This window comes from Mobula birostris, chromosome 2 (genome assembly GCF_030028105.1).
Source record: "Mobula birostris isolate sMobBir1 chromosome 2, sMobBir1.hap1, whole genome shotgun sequence".
Classification (NCBI taxonomy): domain Eukaryota; kingdom Metazoa; phylum Chordata; class Chondrichthyes; order Myliobatiformes; family Myliobatidae; genus Mobula; species Mobula birostris.
In genome coordinates, this window is record NC_092371.1 from 42,161,626 (window position 1) to 42,176,692 (window position 15,067).

Consider the following 15,067-nt stretch of genomic DNA (forward strand, 5'->3'; position numbering starts at 1 on the left):
CACTAAGCAGTATGTGTGGCATAAATCCAATACTGCACATCAGCCAGGTGTCATCACCCCTACTGTAAAGTACAGTGGAGGTAGCATCCTGCTGTAGGGATACTTTTCAGCAGTAGGGACTGGAAATCTGGTCAGGATTGATGAGAAGATGAATGCCACTAACTAGAGCCTGGATAAAAATCTTGCTACTCAAATGGAAAAGACACTGGGGCCTGATTTCATACCTCTGGAGTCTTTAATGAAGCCGAAACAAAATTTGTAACCAAATATTGGCCAGGTTTCTTTAGATAATTGACTACCAATCTAACAATGAAAAGGGGAAAAAGGAATTAAGCGGACCAGTATCTACATAAGAGCGATACTCATTTATGAAATAGACTAAAGACAGTAAATGTGGAGATGAAAAACAAGCAATAAAATTTAATGTTCATTGTAAAAGAAACATTGAGTGCATGATAAAAAAGTCATTTAAGTAGACTGCCTTATGACAATGTACTGACAGACCAACAAACTTGTATAGCGCTATGCAACACACACAACATGCTGGAGGAACTCAGCAGGCCAAGCAGCATCTATAGAAAAGAGTAGAGTTGACGTTTTAGCCCGAAACGTCAACTATACTCTTTTCTATAGATACTGCTTGGCCTGCTGAGTTCCTCTAGCATTTTGTGTGTTGCTTGGATTTCCAACATCTGCAGATTTTCTCGTTTGTTACATAGCACTATGCACGAGCACCCTAAACAAACAATTCAACAGAAAAGTATGTAATTCATTACATTAATTTTAAAGTAATACAAGCCCCACGTTCTACTAAAGGTTCAATGCCAAAATTGTTTATGTAGTTTAAACAGATGACCAAAATGCTTAGAAAAGCATCCAGTGTTAACCATCAGGTATCTGTCTATAGATTAGGTTAGATTCAACTTTATTGTCATTGTGCCGAGTACAGATACAAAGCCAATGAAATGCATTTAGCATCTGACCAGAAATGCAAAGAATAGTGTTATTTACAAAATAACTGCGAATAAAAAAGTGCTACAGCACACAAATATAGAAGTACTGAGACAGTACAATACGGATGCAATACTGCTTAGCGCTGTGCTGAGAGGTTCAGCAGTGTCACAGCCTCAGGGAAGAAGTTCTTCCTGTGCCTGCTGGTGCGGGAGCGGAGGCTCCTGTAGTGCCTACCGGATGGGAGGAGAGTAAGCAGTCCATGGTTAGGGTGATTTGCATCCCTGATAATGCTTTTCGCCCTGCCCAGGCAGCGTTTATGGTAGATGTTCTCAATGGTGGGCAATTATACTATACTACTCCCAGTTCCCAGCACAACTTCTGACAAAGGATTTTTGACCTGTATGTTAGCTCCATTTCTCTTCCCATTAAGGTTCCCTGACTCTGATTGGTACCAACTATCATTTCATTTGAAATTTGCAATTCTTTAATTTCCGTTATTAATAATAGATTTGTTGTTTAATTCCATGTTTACTACATTGCTTGAATTTTAATTTCCCAGCTGCCATAAAATTCTAGATCATATTGCTGGATCAACAGTACCAATTTATTTTCTGGAAATGGAATTTCCACAGTACTGTTTGGTAGGGAGCTTTAGGATTTAGACATTAGCCATAAGGAAGGAATGACAGTATACTTCCAAGTCAAGTATACCCAGAGATCTTGGAAATGGAAAATTTAGCACAAGTACTTCTGCAATATCATTTTAAAATACAGATTTTTAAACTAGAAAATAATTTCTGAAGGAAGTTATTTTTTCAGGCAGCTGAACTGAAATGTAGTCATATTCATGAATCAAGGCCTATTAATAATCACATGGCTTGGAAAAGTAGTTCTTTTAACTTCCTATATCATGGTCTAAAGTAGCTTATTAAGTCACGATTGAATAATTATTAACCAAGATAGTACATTATGTTTCAATTATTTTAAAACTGATGTTTAAATTAACCAGAAACAATGTTTTACTGCATAACAGCTTCTTCCATGATAAATGGAAAACTCCACATCTTACTTTCGAAGAATTCACAATTTCGGCTGTTCCACAAAATGCTTTATAAAATCAATGCAGATATATTTAACTACTTACTGATCCTTTCTCTATTAATCTGTTGAGCATGACCACTCCCCTAGACTTCTGTTCCCAAACCATTTCCCAGAAATGGCCACAAGTATTGGGAAGAGGACCCTGTAAAAACAACAGATCAGGTTTTTTTTTGCAGAATAATGGTATCCTCTGCTAATGAAGGATGTAACAGAAAGTTATCAAAATTCATTATGCTCTTTAGAAACTCAAACTAATTTTAACTCAAGCTTTAGAAAGTAATACTTAGAAACTTTAGAAGACAACAAAAAATGGGGTGGGTTGGGTGTAGAGAGCAACAGTACATGGAAAGAAAAGACAAAAGAACCATACAGAGTCAATTTACAGGATAGTCTTTAAAACAAGAAAAGAGAGAATCAGAATTACATACAACACACACAAAATGCTGGAGAGCTCAACAGGTCAGGCAGCATCTAGGAAAAATGTATGGTTGACCTTTTGGGCCAAAACCCTTCAGCAGTGACTAAATCCCCTACCTGCTGTACGGTTTCAGCTTGAAACGTCAACTGTACTCTTCCTGGATTTTGCCTGGCCTGCTGTGCTCCTTTAGCACTTTGTGCGTGTTACTCGAATTTCCAGCATTTGCAGATTTTCTCTTGATCAAAATTACATCATTATTTTGGGACCCACAATTTTAGTTATTTTTATTTATTCCATGCAGTGGCATAGAATTACCAGAACAGAAAGACTGTGTAATGGATGTTATGTGAAGAAAAGCTCTTCAGAGGTTACCAGTCTTTTTTAAAAAAAACTATATCAAGGATCAACAAATACCAGGTTACATCCTATTAGTGGTGGTCTTTTTGTTTCAGAAGTTGCAGGCTGAATTTCCAGACCAGCAACTTGGGCATGAAATCCACCCTGAAACTTCAGTGTGGCATTGCTGGAGTGTTCAGTTACATGAAACGTGGATCTATCTACATGCTTCCAAGAGGGTAAAATATATCTCTAGGCACAAAAAGAACTGTTTTCAGTGTCTATGCCAACAGTCTGCTATTAACAAACTTATTACATTTCTTTGTAATACACTATATGCCTAATCAGGCCAAAAAGTACTTAATTGGCGACTAAATGTGTTAGGATATTGAGTTTGTGAACGTTTGTATAAATAAATGCTATTTTCCTTTTAGAAAAAGAATAAATTCATGCCAATTAAACAGTGACAAATATGTTGTGGGCTGCACCATTAAACAGCAAGGTTTAACCACACCATTAAAACTATTAAGAGCATGCAAACTTCAAGTGACTACTGAACAACTCTCCAGGCAGGCAATGTGAATAATGATGCAAGAACATTACTTCAAAATGTCCAACAGGATGATTTACTACAATCTTATGATAATAACAAAAGATGATCAATCTTTAAAAAAGCTGAAAAATCAACTTGAGATTTTGGGTATAATACTCTCAGCATTGTTGACTCATTATTGTATTGATGGAGAAAACTGGGGCATATTATTCTGGTAGCAGATGCTTAACAACCAAATCAGATAAATTCCTATACCTTTTTCTTTCATATAAACTAGGAAAAAGAACATAAGAAAATCTGGTAGTACTTACGGAACACAGTTGCACAATGAAAACATGAAATCAAATTTTAATTTTTAGAAGTATTTGATTTAAATCTGTAATGTTGATGGTTATGAATACAACTAAGACAAAGAATCTAAACTACTAATGTCCTGAAATTTATCATCTCAGGTGTATAAGAAAACCAGATACATAATTTAATATTAGGCTGAACAATAATAGCTACTTTACTTATTTGTGGCAGCACAAAAGACTGCAATAATTTTATACATGTTGTCACTCTACATGTCTATACAGTAAATGCTTAAATATATTAAGGGTGTTTTAATCACTTGAACCAAGAGACAATCCTAACAAATCAAATTCACTTTGTTTTTGTCTTCAGATTCAGTTCCTATAATAAAAAAAAAGGCAGAAATTTTGGTCACTTTCAATTCTCTGGTAACACAATGTATAGAGAGTGCATGCAAACAAGATGTTTTTATTTTTGGCAATGCTTAAAGCAAGTTACATTGAAAGGGTGGGTTAAATGCTTCTTCCTTGCAGGAGAAAGGCAACAAAAGTGACCAAAGTTCTGGGCTAGATCTTACCATTGTTTAATTAACTAAATGATGGCTAGTGGAGGCAAAAGAGGCATCAGCATTGAGAATGTAGAGGGGAGATGTAACAGTGAGATGGAGGCGCAAGACAAAACCCAGTAAATGATAGGTGGAATGAGACGAGGAAGGAATAATGGGCAATAGAACTGGGGGTGGGGGGGGCGGTGGTGGCGGTTAGAGATCAAGGCCAATAGATAACAGTTGATAGATTTGGGAGAGATGATGGGCAGATGCCATCATGTTGGGAGGCTGAATAAATGGGAAATGGGAAATGTGAAACATGGTGGAAGAAACCCAGGTAGATAGGTAAATGGTTAACAGTCACCTCAAACCAGGTGGAGAAGGGAGATTTGATAACAGAGGTGGGGTTAAGGGATGGAAATACTGAACACAGGAAGAACAGTCCTTGGTGGACAGTTGGGAGTGAGAAAGGATCATAGGATTACCTGAAATTGGAAAACTCAATGTTCATATCATTGGCTTGTAGGCTTCTCATGTGGAAGGAGATCTAGTCTATGCTTTGTCTTGCTGATGTAGAGAGGGCTACATTGTGGGGAAAAATACAATAGATCAGGTTGGGAGGAGGTGCAAGTGAATTCCTCATCTGGAAGAACTCTTTAGACCACTGAATGGTGGTGAGAGAGGTAATGAACAGATGTGTTGCAGCTAATGGGGTTAGGATGTGGTGGGGGGGACTTGTGGGTTGAGAACAGAAATGCAGGGAATGGAGGAAATGTGTGTTCCAATGGTATGAATATTAAAAATTTTTTATCTTTGGGTCACCCACATCCTATGTTCCTTCCTTGCTCCCACCAGTCTCTCTCCTTTACTTATTCTTTTCAATCCCTTATTACAAAGGATTATATCCTCTCCAACCTAGTTCTTCCTCAGATCTTCTTTCCTACTCTTTCTCTGACCTGTCCATCATCTCTCTCTTATCTGATCCCACCTACCTCTCACTTCATTGGCCACCTTCGCTCTACACCAGGGGTGTCAAACTCATTTTAGGTCACGGGCTGGATTGGGCAAAATGTGACTTCATGTGGGCCGGATCAGTTGTGCGCGTGTTCCCACAGCTTTTGTTGCCTTCATTTTTTTCAACCTGCTCATGTGTCTCAGTCTCCGCTATAACTACAAAGTGTTTCACTTTACGAATTTCGTTTCTTATAAAGATTGCCTAGCAAGCATTATTTTTATGATTGGTATTAACTTACAGTCATAGGCTACAAGAAAGTTGTGATGAGAGAGAAAAAGAACAATGCTATTTTGGAAGCCACACCCTTTCCATTAATAGACCCTTTGAAATCGAACATTAGCAGACACAAATGTAGACCTAATGAAACAAGTTGTAAATGTACGCTACACAACTGCACCTAATTTTCATTAGCCTGCTTCCAGCCGTCAAACTCAGACAATGAACACAGTTAGCCTCTAATTTTTATTGAAGTGATTATATTTACAATAGAATACTCAGAAAATGAATGAATCACAATATTATGATACTCCATATTTCATAACGTATTTTTCTTACATGTCGCAGTGCATTGAACAGTGTCACTCATTTTTCACTTGCTGCTTCCAGACACCTGACATTTCTTGTCTTTAACCAGCCTGTCAACATCAGGGACCAGTTTCTGGGCAGTTGTGATTTTCATAATGTCATTACGAAGTCTGTGTGTCAGCTGCGAGCGCAGTTTGGATTTGTTAATGTTCATTATGGAGAACGCCTGCTCACAGAGATATGTTGTCCTGAACATGCAAAGGATCTCTGAGGCTAAGTCTGTCACCCTGGGGTACATCAGTCCCAGGTATTGATAGAATGAGTCCAGACCCACAGTCTCAAATTTATATTTCAAAGCTGAGTTACACTGAATTTCAATTAGTTCCATTTGGAGTTCATCCGCTACATCTGATGCTGCGTTGACAGCAAACGGCGAGCAAAATAGTGAGAATTCCTTCTCGAGCTGAGTGAAGACTTGGAAACGATTCTGAATCTCACTTTTGAGCCGTGATATTTTGACCTTGTACCTGTCCATGTTGTCATTATTCCCATGAGCGACACGCACAGACTGCAAAGAGGGGAAATGAGCTGGGTTGCTCCGGGGTAGCTGCATCTCCCACAGGCCTAATTTAATTTGAAAGGCACGAATGCTGTCGTAGTATTCTGTAACAAGTTTGTTGTGGCCTTGCATGTTAACATTAAGCACATTTAAGTGCTCTGTTATATCCACTAAAAATGAAAGATCATGAAGCCAGTCTGGGTCATCCAACTCTGCCACTGGCTTCCCTTTCTCGTTCAGGAATAGTCCAATTTCCACACGATAATTGAAAAAAACGTTTGAGCACAACCCCTCTGCTCAACCAGCGGACTTCAGTGTGGTAGGGTAGGCCGTGTCCAATATTACTTTCGGACAAAAGAGTGTCAAATCGCCGATGGTCAAGTCCCTTGGCTCTAATAAAATTAACCGTTTTGGTTACTACATCCATGACATTGTCCATTTTCAGGCTCCTGCTACATAACACCTCTTGGTGTATAATACAATGAAAATTCCAGAATTCCTGCTCTGGATTCTCTGTTTGAACTTTCTCTCTGAGTTTCTCAACAACACCTGCCATTTTCCCCCGACCATGGACGGTGCGCCATCTGTTGCCATGCTGACAGCGTGACTCCAGTCAACCCCCAGTCTGTCCAAGGCCTTGACGAGGCTGGAGAAAACGTCGTTTGCCATTGCATGGGCACCATCTCCACAATCTCCTCGGTGACGGTCAAAGATGCATCAACACCATGAATAAATATTCCCAATTGAGCTACATCAGTCACGTCGGTGCTCTCGTCAATTGCAATAGAGAAGGCAATAAATGACCTCACTTTGTCTTTTAGTTGACTGTTCAAATCCCCTGCAATATCCTCGATTCTCTCTGCCACAGTATTTCTTGACAAGCTGATATTACCAAAAGCCTGTCTCTTCTCAGGGAACACTAGCTCAGTCGCCGTCAGCATGCATGCTTTGATGAATTCCCTCTCCGAGTATGGCTTCAACGCAGCAGCTATTTTGTTGGCGATAATATAGCTGGCCTTGACAGCTCCATCGTGAGTCTCGACTTTTGGTGAACAATGATTGCTGTTTTTTCAGAGCTGCTTCAAGCTCGCTTACCTTTTGCATTGAGTCATCCTGCGTACTTGTCATACTTTTCTCCGTGTGACATCTCACAGTGTCGTTTGATATTGTACTCTTTTGCCACAGACACTTGTTGAGAGCATATCAGACACACAGGTTTGCCATTGACCTCAAAGAAAAAATGATCTTTCCATTTATCGCTGAATATCCGACCTTCGATGTCAACTTTTCTTGTAAAGCATTTTGAACCACAGCAGCAAACAGTCTCAGCCTTGCTACAGGTGTTACTTACCTGAGTACTCTGTGTGTTTATACTGTGTCTGACAACGTAAGTGGAGCCCTAGTGGTCTTCAGTGCAGGGTGGTAGGTGCTTATGCACAGCGGGTGGTTACCTGCCACCTATTGCTTTCTAAGTACACACAAGCAACCAATGCAGCAGGCGGCAGAGACAGTGGTGGGAGAGAGAGAGCAGCTGCCGTACAGATACATAATAAACGGTCGTGAATATACTTTTTTTTCCCCTCCAAGTCATCTTGCGGGCTGGATTGGACCCCTTCACGAGCTGGATGTGGCCCGCGGGCCGGTAGTTTGACACCCCTGCTCTACACAGTTCTGATGCAAGGTCTCAGCCTAAAACACTGAGCATCTCTTTGCCTCCACTAAATGCAAGAAATGGACATCCATGAATACATGTCAAACATACAAGCTTGATTCACTGGCAAACTACTAATAGGAAGGAAGGGGTTGCTACAAAATTTGTTACAAATTTCTGCTACAAAACATCATCTATAAATTTTTCAATCATGCAATATTCTTAAAAAATGCTTACCTGAGTCAGAATGTAACTTCTTTGAGCCTCTTCCATTTTAATCAAGCTTGCATTGACATAGTCATTATCACCTCGCTGCAGCCTAATTCGACTATGATCGACTTGAAACAAAAACAATGAGCATTTTATATTTACATATATTTTTGGAAGTACTATTTGTAACAAAAGGGTACATCTCTTAAACAACAGTTTGATAAATATTTACTTTATTGAATGCCATGCGTTAGAAACAAGTATTTTGCCTGGAACAATATGAACAGACAAGCTATTTCAAGACAAAGCTTGAAATAGCTTGTACGTTGTAGTGGTTTAGTCACAAGATACAAAATGAAAGAAAAATCAGGTTCCATACAAAATTAAGTAGTTAAATCCCTCGTTTATGAATTTCAGTTTCATTCATATCAAAGGCATAAATATAAATTGCAATTTTTCTGCAGGCCAAGAAACACTGCTGTAAATTTAACATAATATATTCAAAAAACTCAGAGATATGATGAAACTGACACTTCTCTTTTTAGCCAGTTGGGTGTAGTTTTGTGAAAAGAGAAGTGCAATATTTTGTATAAATAGTGGCAGAAACTTCTTGTGTATCTGAATTTAATCGATTTTGTAGTCTAATGCAAAATATGTCCTCTAGATTAAAGTTTCCACCTTTACCTCAAATTTACAATCTAATTCAATGTTACTCTAACAAAGTGAATTTTAGATCCTGTTAATATTGATATTGTTACATTACACATCAGATTCTGATTTTGTTTCATTTTGAGTTGGCTTTTGTGCTTGTTGAACTGAGCCTTACCATTAATATTTAAATTTATCCTACATTTGAAACGTTTTAATTTTCTGTGGTTTGTACTTAAAGCCAGATTGTAGTTACAGGTTGGCTGCAAAAATAAAAGTTACTAACCAAAAAAATGTGGGTTGTGGCAAAATCACAGATCAATTTCTGACATGTCTATAACTCTGCCTATATGAACAGTTTTATTTTCCTGCAACAATCTATTCATTAATTAGGTCATCTCTGGAAATCTTATGCATTATTTTTTCATCTGGTTCTCATACTTTGCAATCTAATTTGTCACGATTTATCCCAGTATTCTTACATATACTTTGAGTATCTGTCTAGTGTCCTACTTTCATTCTCTTCTATAATGTCCCTTATTGGCATTCAGATACTTACAGCTATTTTACCAAATATATTCCATTGCTCATTTTTATTCAATTTTTAAAAAAAAATCCTCAGTAATATAATAAAATGACAGCTAACCAGTACAAGTGTTTGATGTGATTCAAGGATCAGGCCAAGAATAGGTATTTGGAAGCGGCTAGAACTCAAAACAAAGTGGAGTGATGCAGGGGTATGAGCATCAGGCAAGAGGAAGAGTGTCAGTTTGGTGCGGGGATGTAGCTGGAGTGATCCAACGATGCAAAAGGCCCTTTCTATGGGACTAAAATTCACTCAAAAAACTTTACTGGATACAACAGAACCTCATTATTTCACTATGAAACTAAGGGCAAATGCAGTACAGTTGGAGTTTCTAAATAGATGCAATAAGGTACCTTGCAAAAAGTTGAGAAAATAATTGAATGGGATACTTGCATTTTGTTCTGAGAATTTTTTTTTAAATCTTACATGCACTAATTATAATTCAATGCTTTTGTTCCCTACACTGAATGCAGGTTGTGTTGTTTCATGGAGGGTGGTTAAACATGGATTGATGGCAGGTGATGGTAAAACAGTGTCACAAAAAGGACTTCCATGTTTTCATGAAAATATTTAAATTTCTGTGAGAACAATCATGATAGTGTAGAACACGATGCTCATTTGTAAGTTCAGTTAGTTTTTTGTAATTGGTTCATTTATGCTATATAAATTAAAACTGAAAAATTTCTCACAAGAATTTAGAAGTGGGGGGGCAGATCTCATTGAAGCCTACTGAATGTGAAATCAGGTCAATGTGGAAAGAATGTTTCCTATGATGAGGGTGTCCAGAATTAGAGGGAACAGCCTCAAAATTGAGGGGTGACCCTTTAGAACAGAGGTAAGGAGATTTTTTCTTAGCCAGAGAATAGCGAATATGTGGAACACTCTGCCTCAGACACCTGTGGAGGCCAAGGCCGTGGGTATATTTAAAGCAAAGATTGATAGTCAGGGTATCAAAGGTTATGACAAGAAGGCAGGCATATGAGGTTGAGTGGGATCTGGGATCAGCCATGATGGAATGGCGGAGCAGACTTGATAGGAGCAGAATTAGCCCATTTAGCCTATGTTTTATGGTCCTATTACCAAGATGTCTGGACATCTGTTAAGCAAGGTTGCTTTTAGATACAGCAGCTTACGCATTCTCTCATTTAAGCACTTTTCTCAGAACTAGTAGCAGGCAGGACATAAGACACTACTAAAGTTCCTTCCCCTTGCCACCCCTAACATCAATCCAATTCTTCAACCTTTTGATAACAGAACATATAACTGTATAGCACAGGCCCACAATATTGTATCGAACTAATTTTAGTAATCAAATAGCTAATTTAACTAAACTCTTCTGCCTACACAATGTCCATATCCTTCTGTTTTTCTCATGTACCTATCTGAACATCTCCTGAAAGTTCCTAATGTTTCTGCCTCTACCACCACCCCAGCAGTGCATTCCAGGCACCCATCATTTTGTGTAAAAAAACTTTCACCTCACATCTGCTCTGAAAATACCCCCCCTCACCTTAAATGCATGCCCTCTGGTATTAGACATTTCAACTCTTGAAAAAAAGATATTGTCTGTCTCCTCTATCTGTGGCTCTCATAATCTTATGATCACTTATCAGATCTCCGCTCAGCCGCTCCAAAGAACTCAAATTTGTTCAACCGCTCGATACAGCACATGCCCTCTCATTCAAGCAACATCCAGGTAAACCTCTTCCGAACTCTCTCCAAAATCTTCCTATAATGAGGCAACCAGAACTGTGTGCAATACTCCAGATACAGCCCAACTAGAATTTTATAAAGCTGCAGCATAACTTTGACTTTTGAACTGAATGCCTCAATTACTAAAGGCAGTATGCTATATGGTTTCCTAACTACCCTATCAACTTGTGTAGCCACTTTGGAGTCCAAGTTCACAGCTCCCTGAACAACCTTGGACAACCTCTTCTCATCAACACTGGATCTTGTCCTTAGTGTACTGCCTCTTTACATTTGACCTACAAAGGTGCAACACCTCACTCGTGGGTGGGTTAAAATCCATCTGCCATTTCACTGCCCATATCTGCAACTGATCTATATCCCATTGTATTCCTTGCCAGTCTTCTACACTAGCCACAACACCATCAATCTTCTACAAGCATACTAACTATGTTTTCACCCAAGTCATTTATATACATCACAAACAGCAGAGGTCCCAGTATAAACCATCGAGAAACACCACGAAGCAGATATCCAGATAGAACATGTCCCTTCAGCCACCGCCCCGTCTTCTACGGGTAAGCCAGTTCTGGATCCAAATGGCCAATTCACCATGGATCATATGTATCTTAAGTGTTCTGGATGAGCTCTTCCTAATTAGTCTACAGTTTTCCAAATGCTCATAAATCCTACCCCTAATTTTCACCAGTAACTTCCTTACCACTGACAATGCAACTCACTGGTCTATAGCTTCCAGGTTATCCCTGGTTCCCATCTTCAATAATGGAACAACATTGCTCAATGCCCCATTAATCTCTTCTCTTCCCTCTCTCAATAACCGGGTGTATATCCCATCAGGCCCTGGGGACATCTGGCTTAATGCTCTTTAAGAGACTTAACACCATCTCTTCCTTTATTTTGAAATGTATTAGCATTTCAATGGCCTCAATACTGATTTCCCCATCCTCCACGTTCCTCTCCTTGGTAAATACTATTGTAAAGTACGCTTTAAGGACCTCAGCATCCAAGTGAACGTTTCCCCCTTTATCGGTGTTGGGCCTCTCCTCTCCCTAGTTATCCTCTTGCTCTTGATGTATGCATAGCATGCCTTGGGATTCTCTTCAATCCCAATTGCTAAAGACTTTTCATGGTTCCTCCTGGCTTTCCTAGTTTCCCTTCAAGTTCTTTTCTGGCTTTGTTATAATTCTTAAGGGCTCTGTAAAGCTTAGGAAGCTAGAATCAAACATACTTCTTGTTTTTGACTAAATTCATCACCACTCTCAACATCCAAGGTTGTCTTACTGGAATATACCTGCCCTGCACTCTGTGCAGCTGGTCTTTAAACAACCTTCCATATTTCAGACGTCAACTTGTACAAAAACAGCTGTTCCCAATTAACTCTCCCTTGTTCTTGCCTAATGCTCTCGTAATTTGCCCTGCTCCAATTTAATGCTCTCCCACAAGGCCCTTACTTATCTTATCAGTAGCCATCTTAAAACTTGAGTTGTGGTCACTGTTCCCTAACTGTTCATCCACTGAAAGGTCAGTCACCTGGCCAGGGTCATTACCCAACACCAGCTCCAGTACAACTCTCCTCTTATTGGACTATCTACATATTCATTTAACACACCTCCAGGACGCACCTAACGTATTCTGCCCCATCCAAACCTTTTGCTCTCAGAAGGTCCCAGTTTATATTGGGCAAGTTAAAGTCCCCCATGACAATAACCCTATTGTTTTTACCTTTCCTTAGTTTGCCTCCATATCTGTTCCCAATGCCCCAGAGGCTATAATCCAACCAATTCTCTGATGAGCTTGGAATCAAAATGTCTTCTGTTAGACCTACAGATAGGTCCACATTCACCCAACTTAGTTCATCACCTGTTAAAAAGTCTGTTCCCTCCATAACCAGCCTCTTGTATATTGTTGAATACAAGCCACAAACTTATCTAATTTCTTTTTACTGCACCTTTGTTCTTACCTCTAAATTATTGCAAATTCCAGTGTCTTGCATTTAAAATCCTCTTCAATTGAACAAGTTTCTAATAAAGCTTTACTCTTCAACTTTCCCCTTAGTTTGCCACATGTATATTTCTAACGTGATTAAAACGTTTGCAAATAGTTACAGTCACTGAATTTGGATGCAAGAGAAGGAATTAGATGGCAAAGTCAAATGCCCCAAGGAATTGGTTGTGGACTTCAGGAAGAAGTGGTCCAGGAAGCACACCTTAGTCTTCATCAAGGGAACAACAGTGGAAAGGGTGTCAACATCTCTGAAGATCTATCATGTGCTCAACGTATTGATGAAATTACAAAGGCTGCATGAAGGCAACTATATTTCATTAGGAGTTTGAGGAGACTTGGTAAGTCCCCAAAGACTCTCACAAATTTCTACTGATGTACCGTGGCGTACATTCTTACTGGTTGCATCACCGTCTGATGTGCAGGGGTCACTACACAGGATCAGAAAAAGCTGCAGAAAGCTGTAAACTCAGCAACCCCCATCATGGGCACTAGCCTCCCCAGCATCAAGGACACCTTCAAATGGCGATGTCTCAAAAAGGCGGCGTTCATCAAGGAGCCCCATCACTGGGGGCATGCCCTTTTCTCATTGCTACCATCAAGGTTGTGGGATAAAAGAGCCTAAAGACACACACTCACCATTTCCGGAACAGTTTCTTCCCCTCTGCCGTCAGAGTTCTGAACGGACAGTGAACCTACAACACTACCTCTCTTTTTGTAATACTTGCACAGCACAGGAACAGTCCTTCAGCCCACAATGTTGTGCCAAACCAGCTTAAAAGTACATTTTAAAAAAAACAAAAACTAAGCAGTCCTACCTACACAATGCTCATATCTAAGGCAGCGCAGTCCATGCATCCACGACTGAGCTAAAAAAAAAATCTTACCCTCACATTGCATTTGAACCTATCCCCTTGCACCTTCAATGCATGCCCTCTGGTATTAGACATTTCAACCCTGGGAACAAGATACACCCTGTCTACTCTATCTATGCTTTTCATAAACTATAAACCCTATCAGATCTCCTCCCAAGCCTCTGCTGCTCCAAAAAAAGCAACACAAGTTTGTCCAGCCTCTCATGATAACACATGCCCTCTAAACCAGGCACCATCCTAATAAACCTCTTCTGCACCTTCAGCATCTTTCCCATGGTGGAGCAACCAGAACTGTACACAATACTCCAGATGTGGCCTAATCAAAGTTCTATAAAGTTGCAACCTAACCTCTTGACTTTGAACTCAGTGCCTTGACTAATAAAACACATTTTTTAAACAGCCTTCTTAACACTTATGGTAATTTATAGTTTTTTTTAAGAAATGTTTTGCAATATACCGCTGCCACAAAACAAATTTCACAACATATGCCAGTGATATTAAATCTTTATTCCGATTCTGAACTCAGAAAAATCCATAATCTTGTGTACAATACCTGAAACAACAGGAATGCTAATATTAGTTGAATCTCAGTAATTGGAAAGGAAAATAAAGGAGAGATCAGATAGCCTACAATTTTATCTAAGAAAAATGTATGTGCCTGGTAAGAGTAACATATGGCCACTTAATTCATTATCAAGACAAATCTCAAATTTGATTACTAAAATCTGCTAGATTACTCAACATTTAGAGAATCAACTCTCAGCTGAGCTTTAAACCCATGTCATTTCTTGACTGCATTCATATATGTAATTCTGGATGTGTTCAACTTAACTTAAACTACTTCCCATTCAAATTTTGCATTATTAGTGGAACTAATGGATTATTACAATCTGGTATTTTGTGGTTACTGAGGGGGAAACTAACACTTTGTTGAGATTTGCTCATCTCTTCAAAGATGCTGTCCAATATACAAAGTCTTCCCAGCATTCTGGGCATTCTACTTCTCAGCTCTTTAAAATCCTGAGTGTAGAACAGCACAGTGCAGTACAAGCCCTTCCGCCCACATTTGTATGTTGACTCATTA

The 15,067-nt window shown here is 39.2% G+C and overlaps 1 protein-coding gene across 1 annotated transcript in view; it reads right to left on the reverse strand.

Moving 5' to 3' along the window:
• Positions 1-15,067, reverse strand: part of LOC140186124 (tyrosine-protein phosphatase non-receptor type 1-like) — a 99,921-nt gene that overhangs the window by 23,397 nt on the left and 61,457 nt on the right. Inside the window, exons 3-4 of the mRNA XM_072240030.1 lie at positions 8,191-8,291; positions 2,099-2,197 (exon numbers count right to left, since the gene is read on the reverse strand). Coding sequence (XP_072096131.1) covers positions 2,099-2,197; positions 8,191-8,291 — 200 coding nt within the window. The remainder of the gene's footprint in view (positions 1-2,098; positions 2,198-8,190; positions 8,292-15,067) is intronic.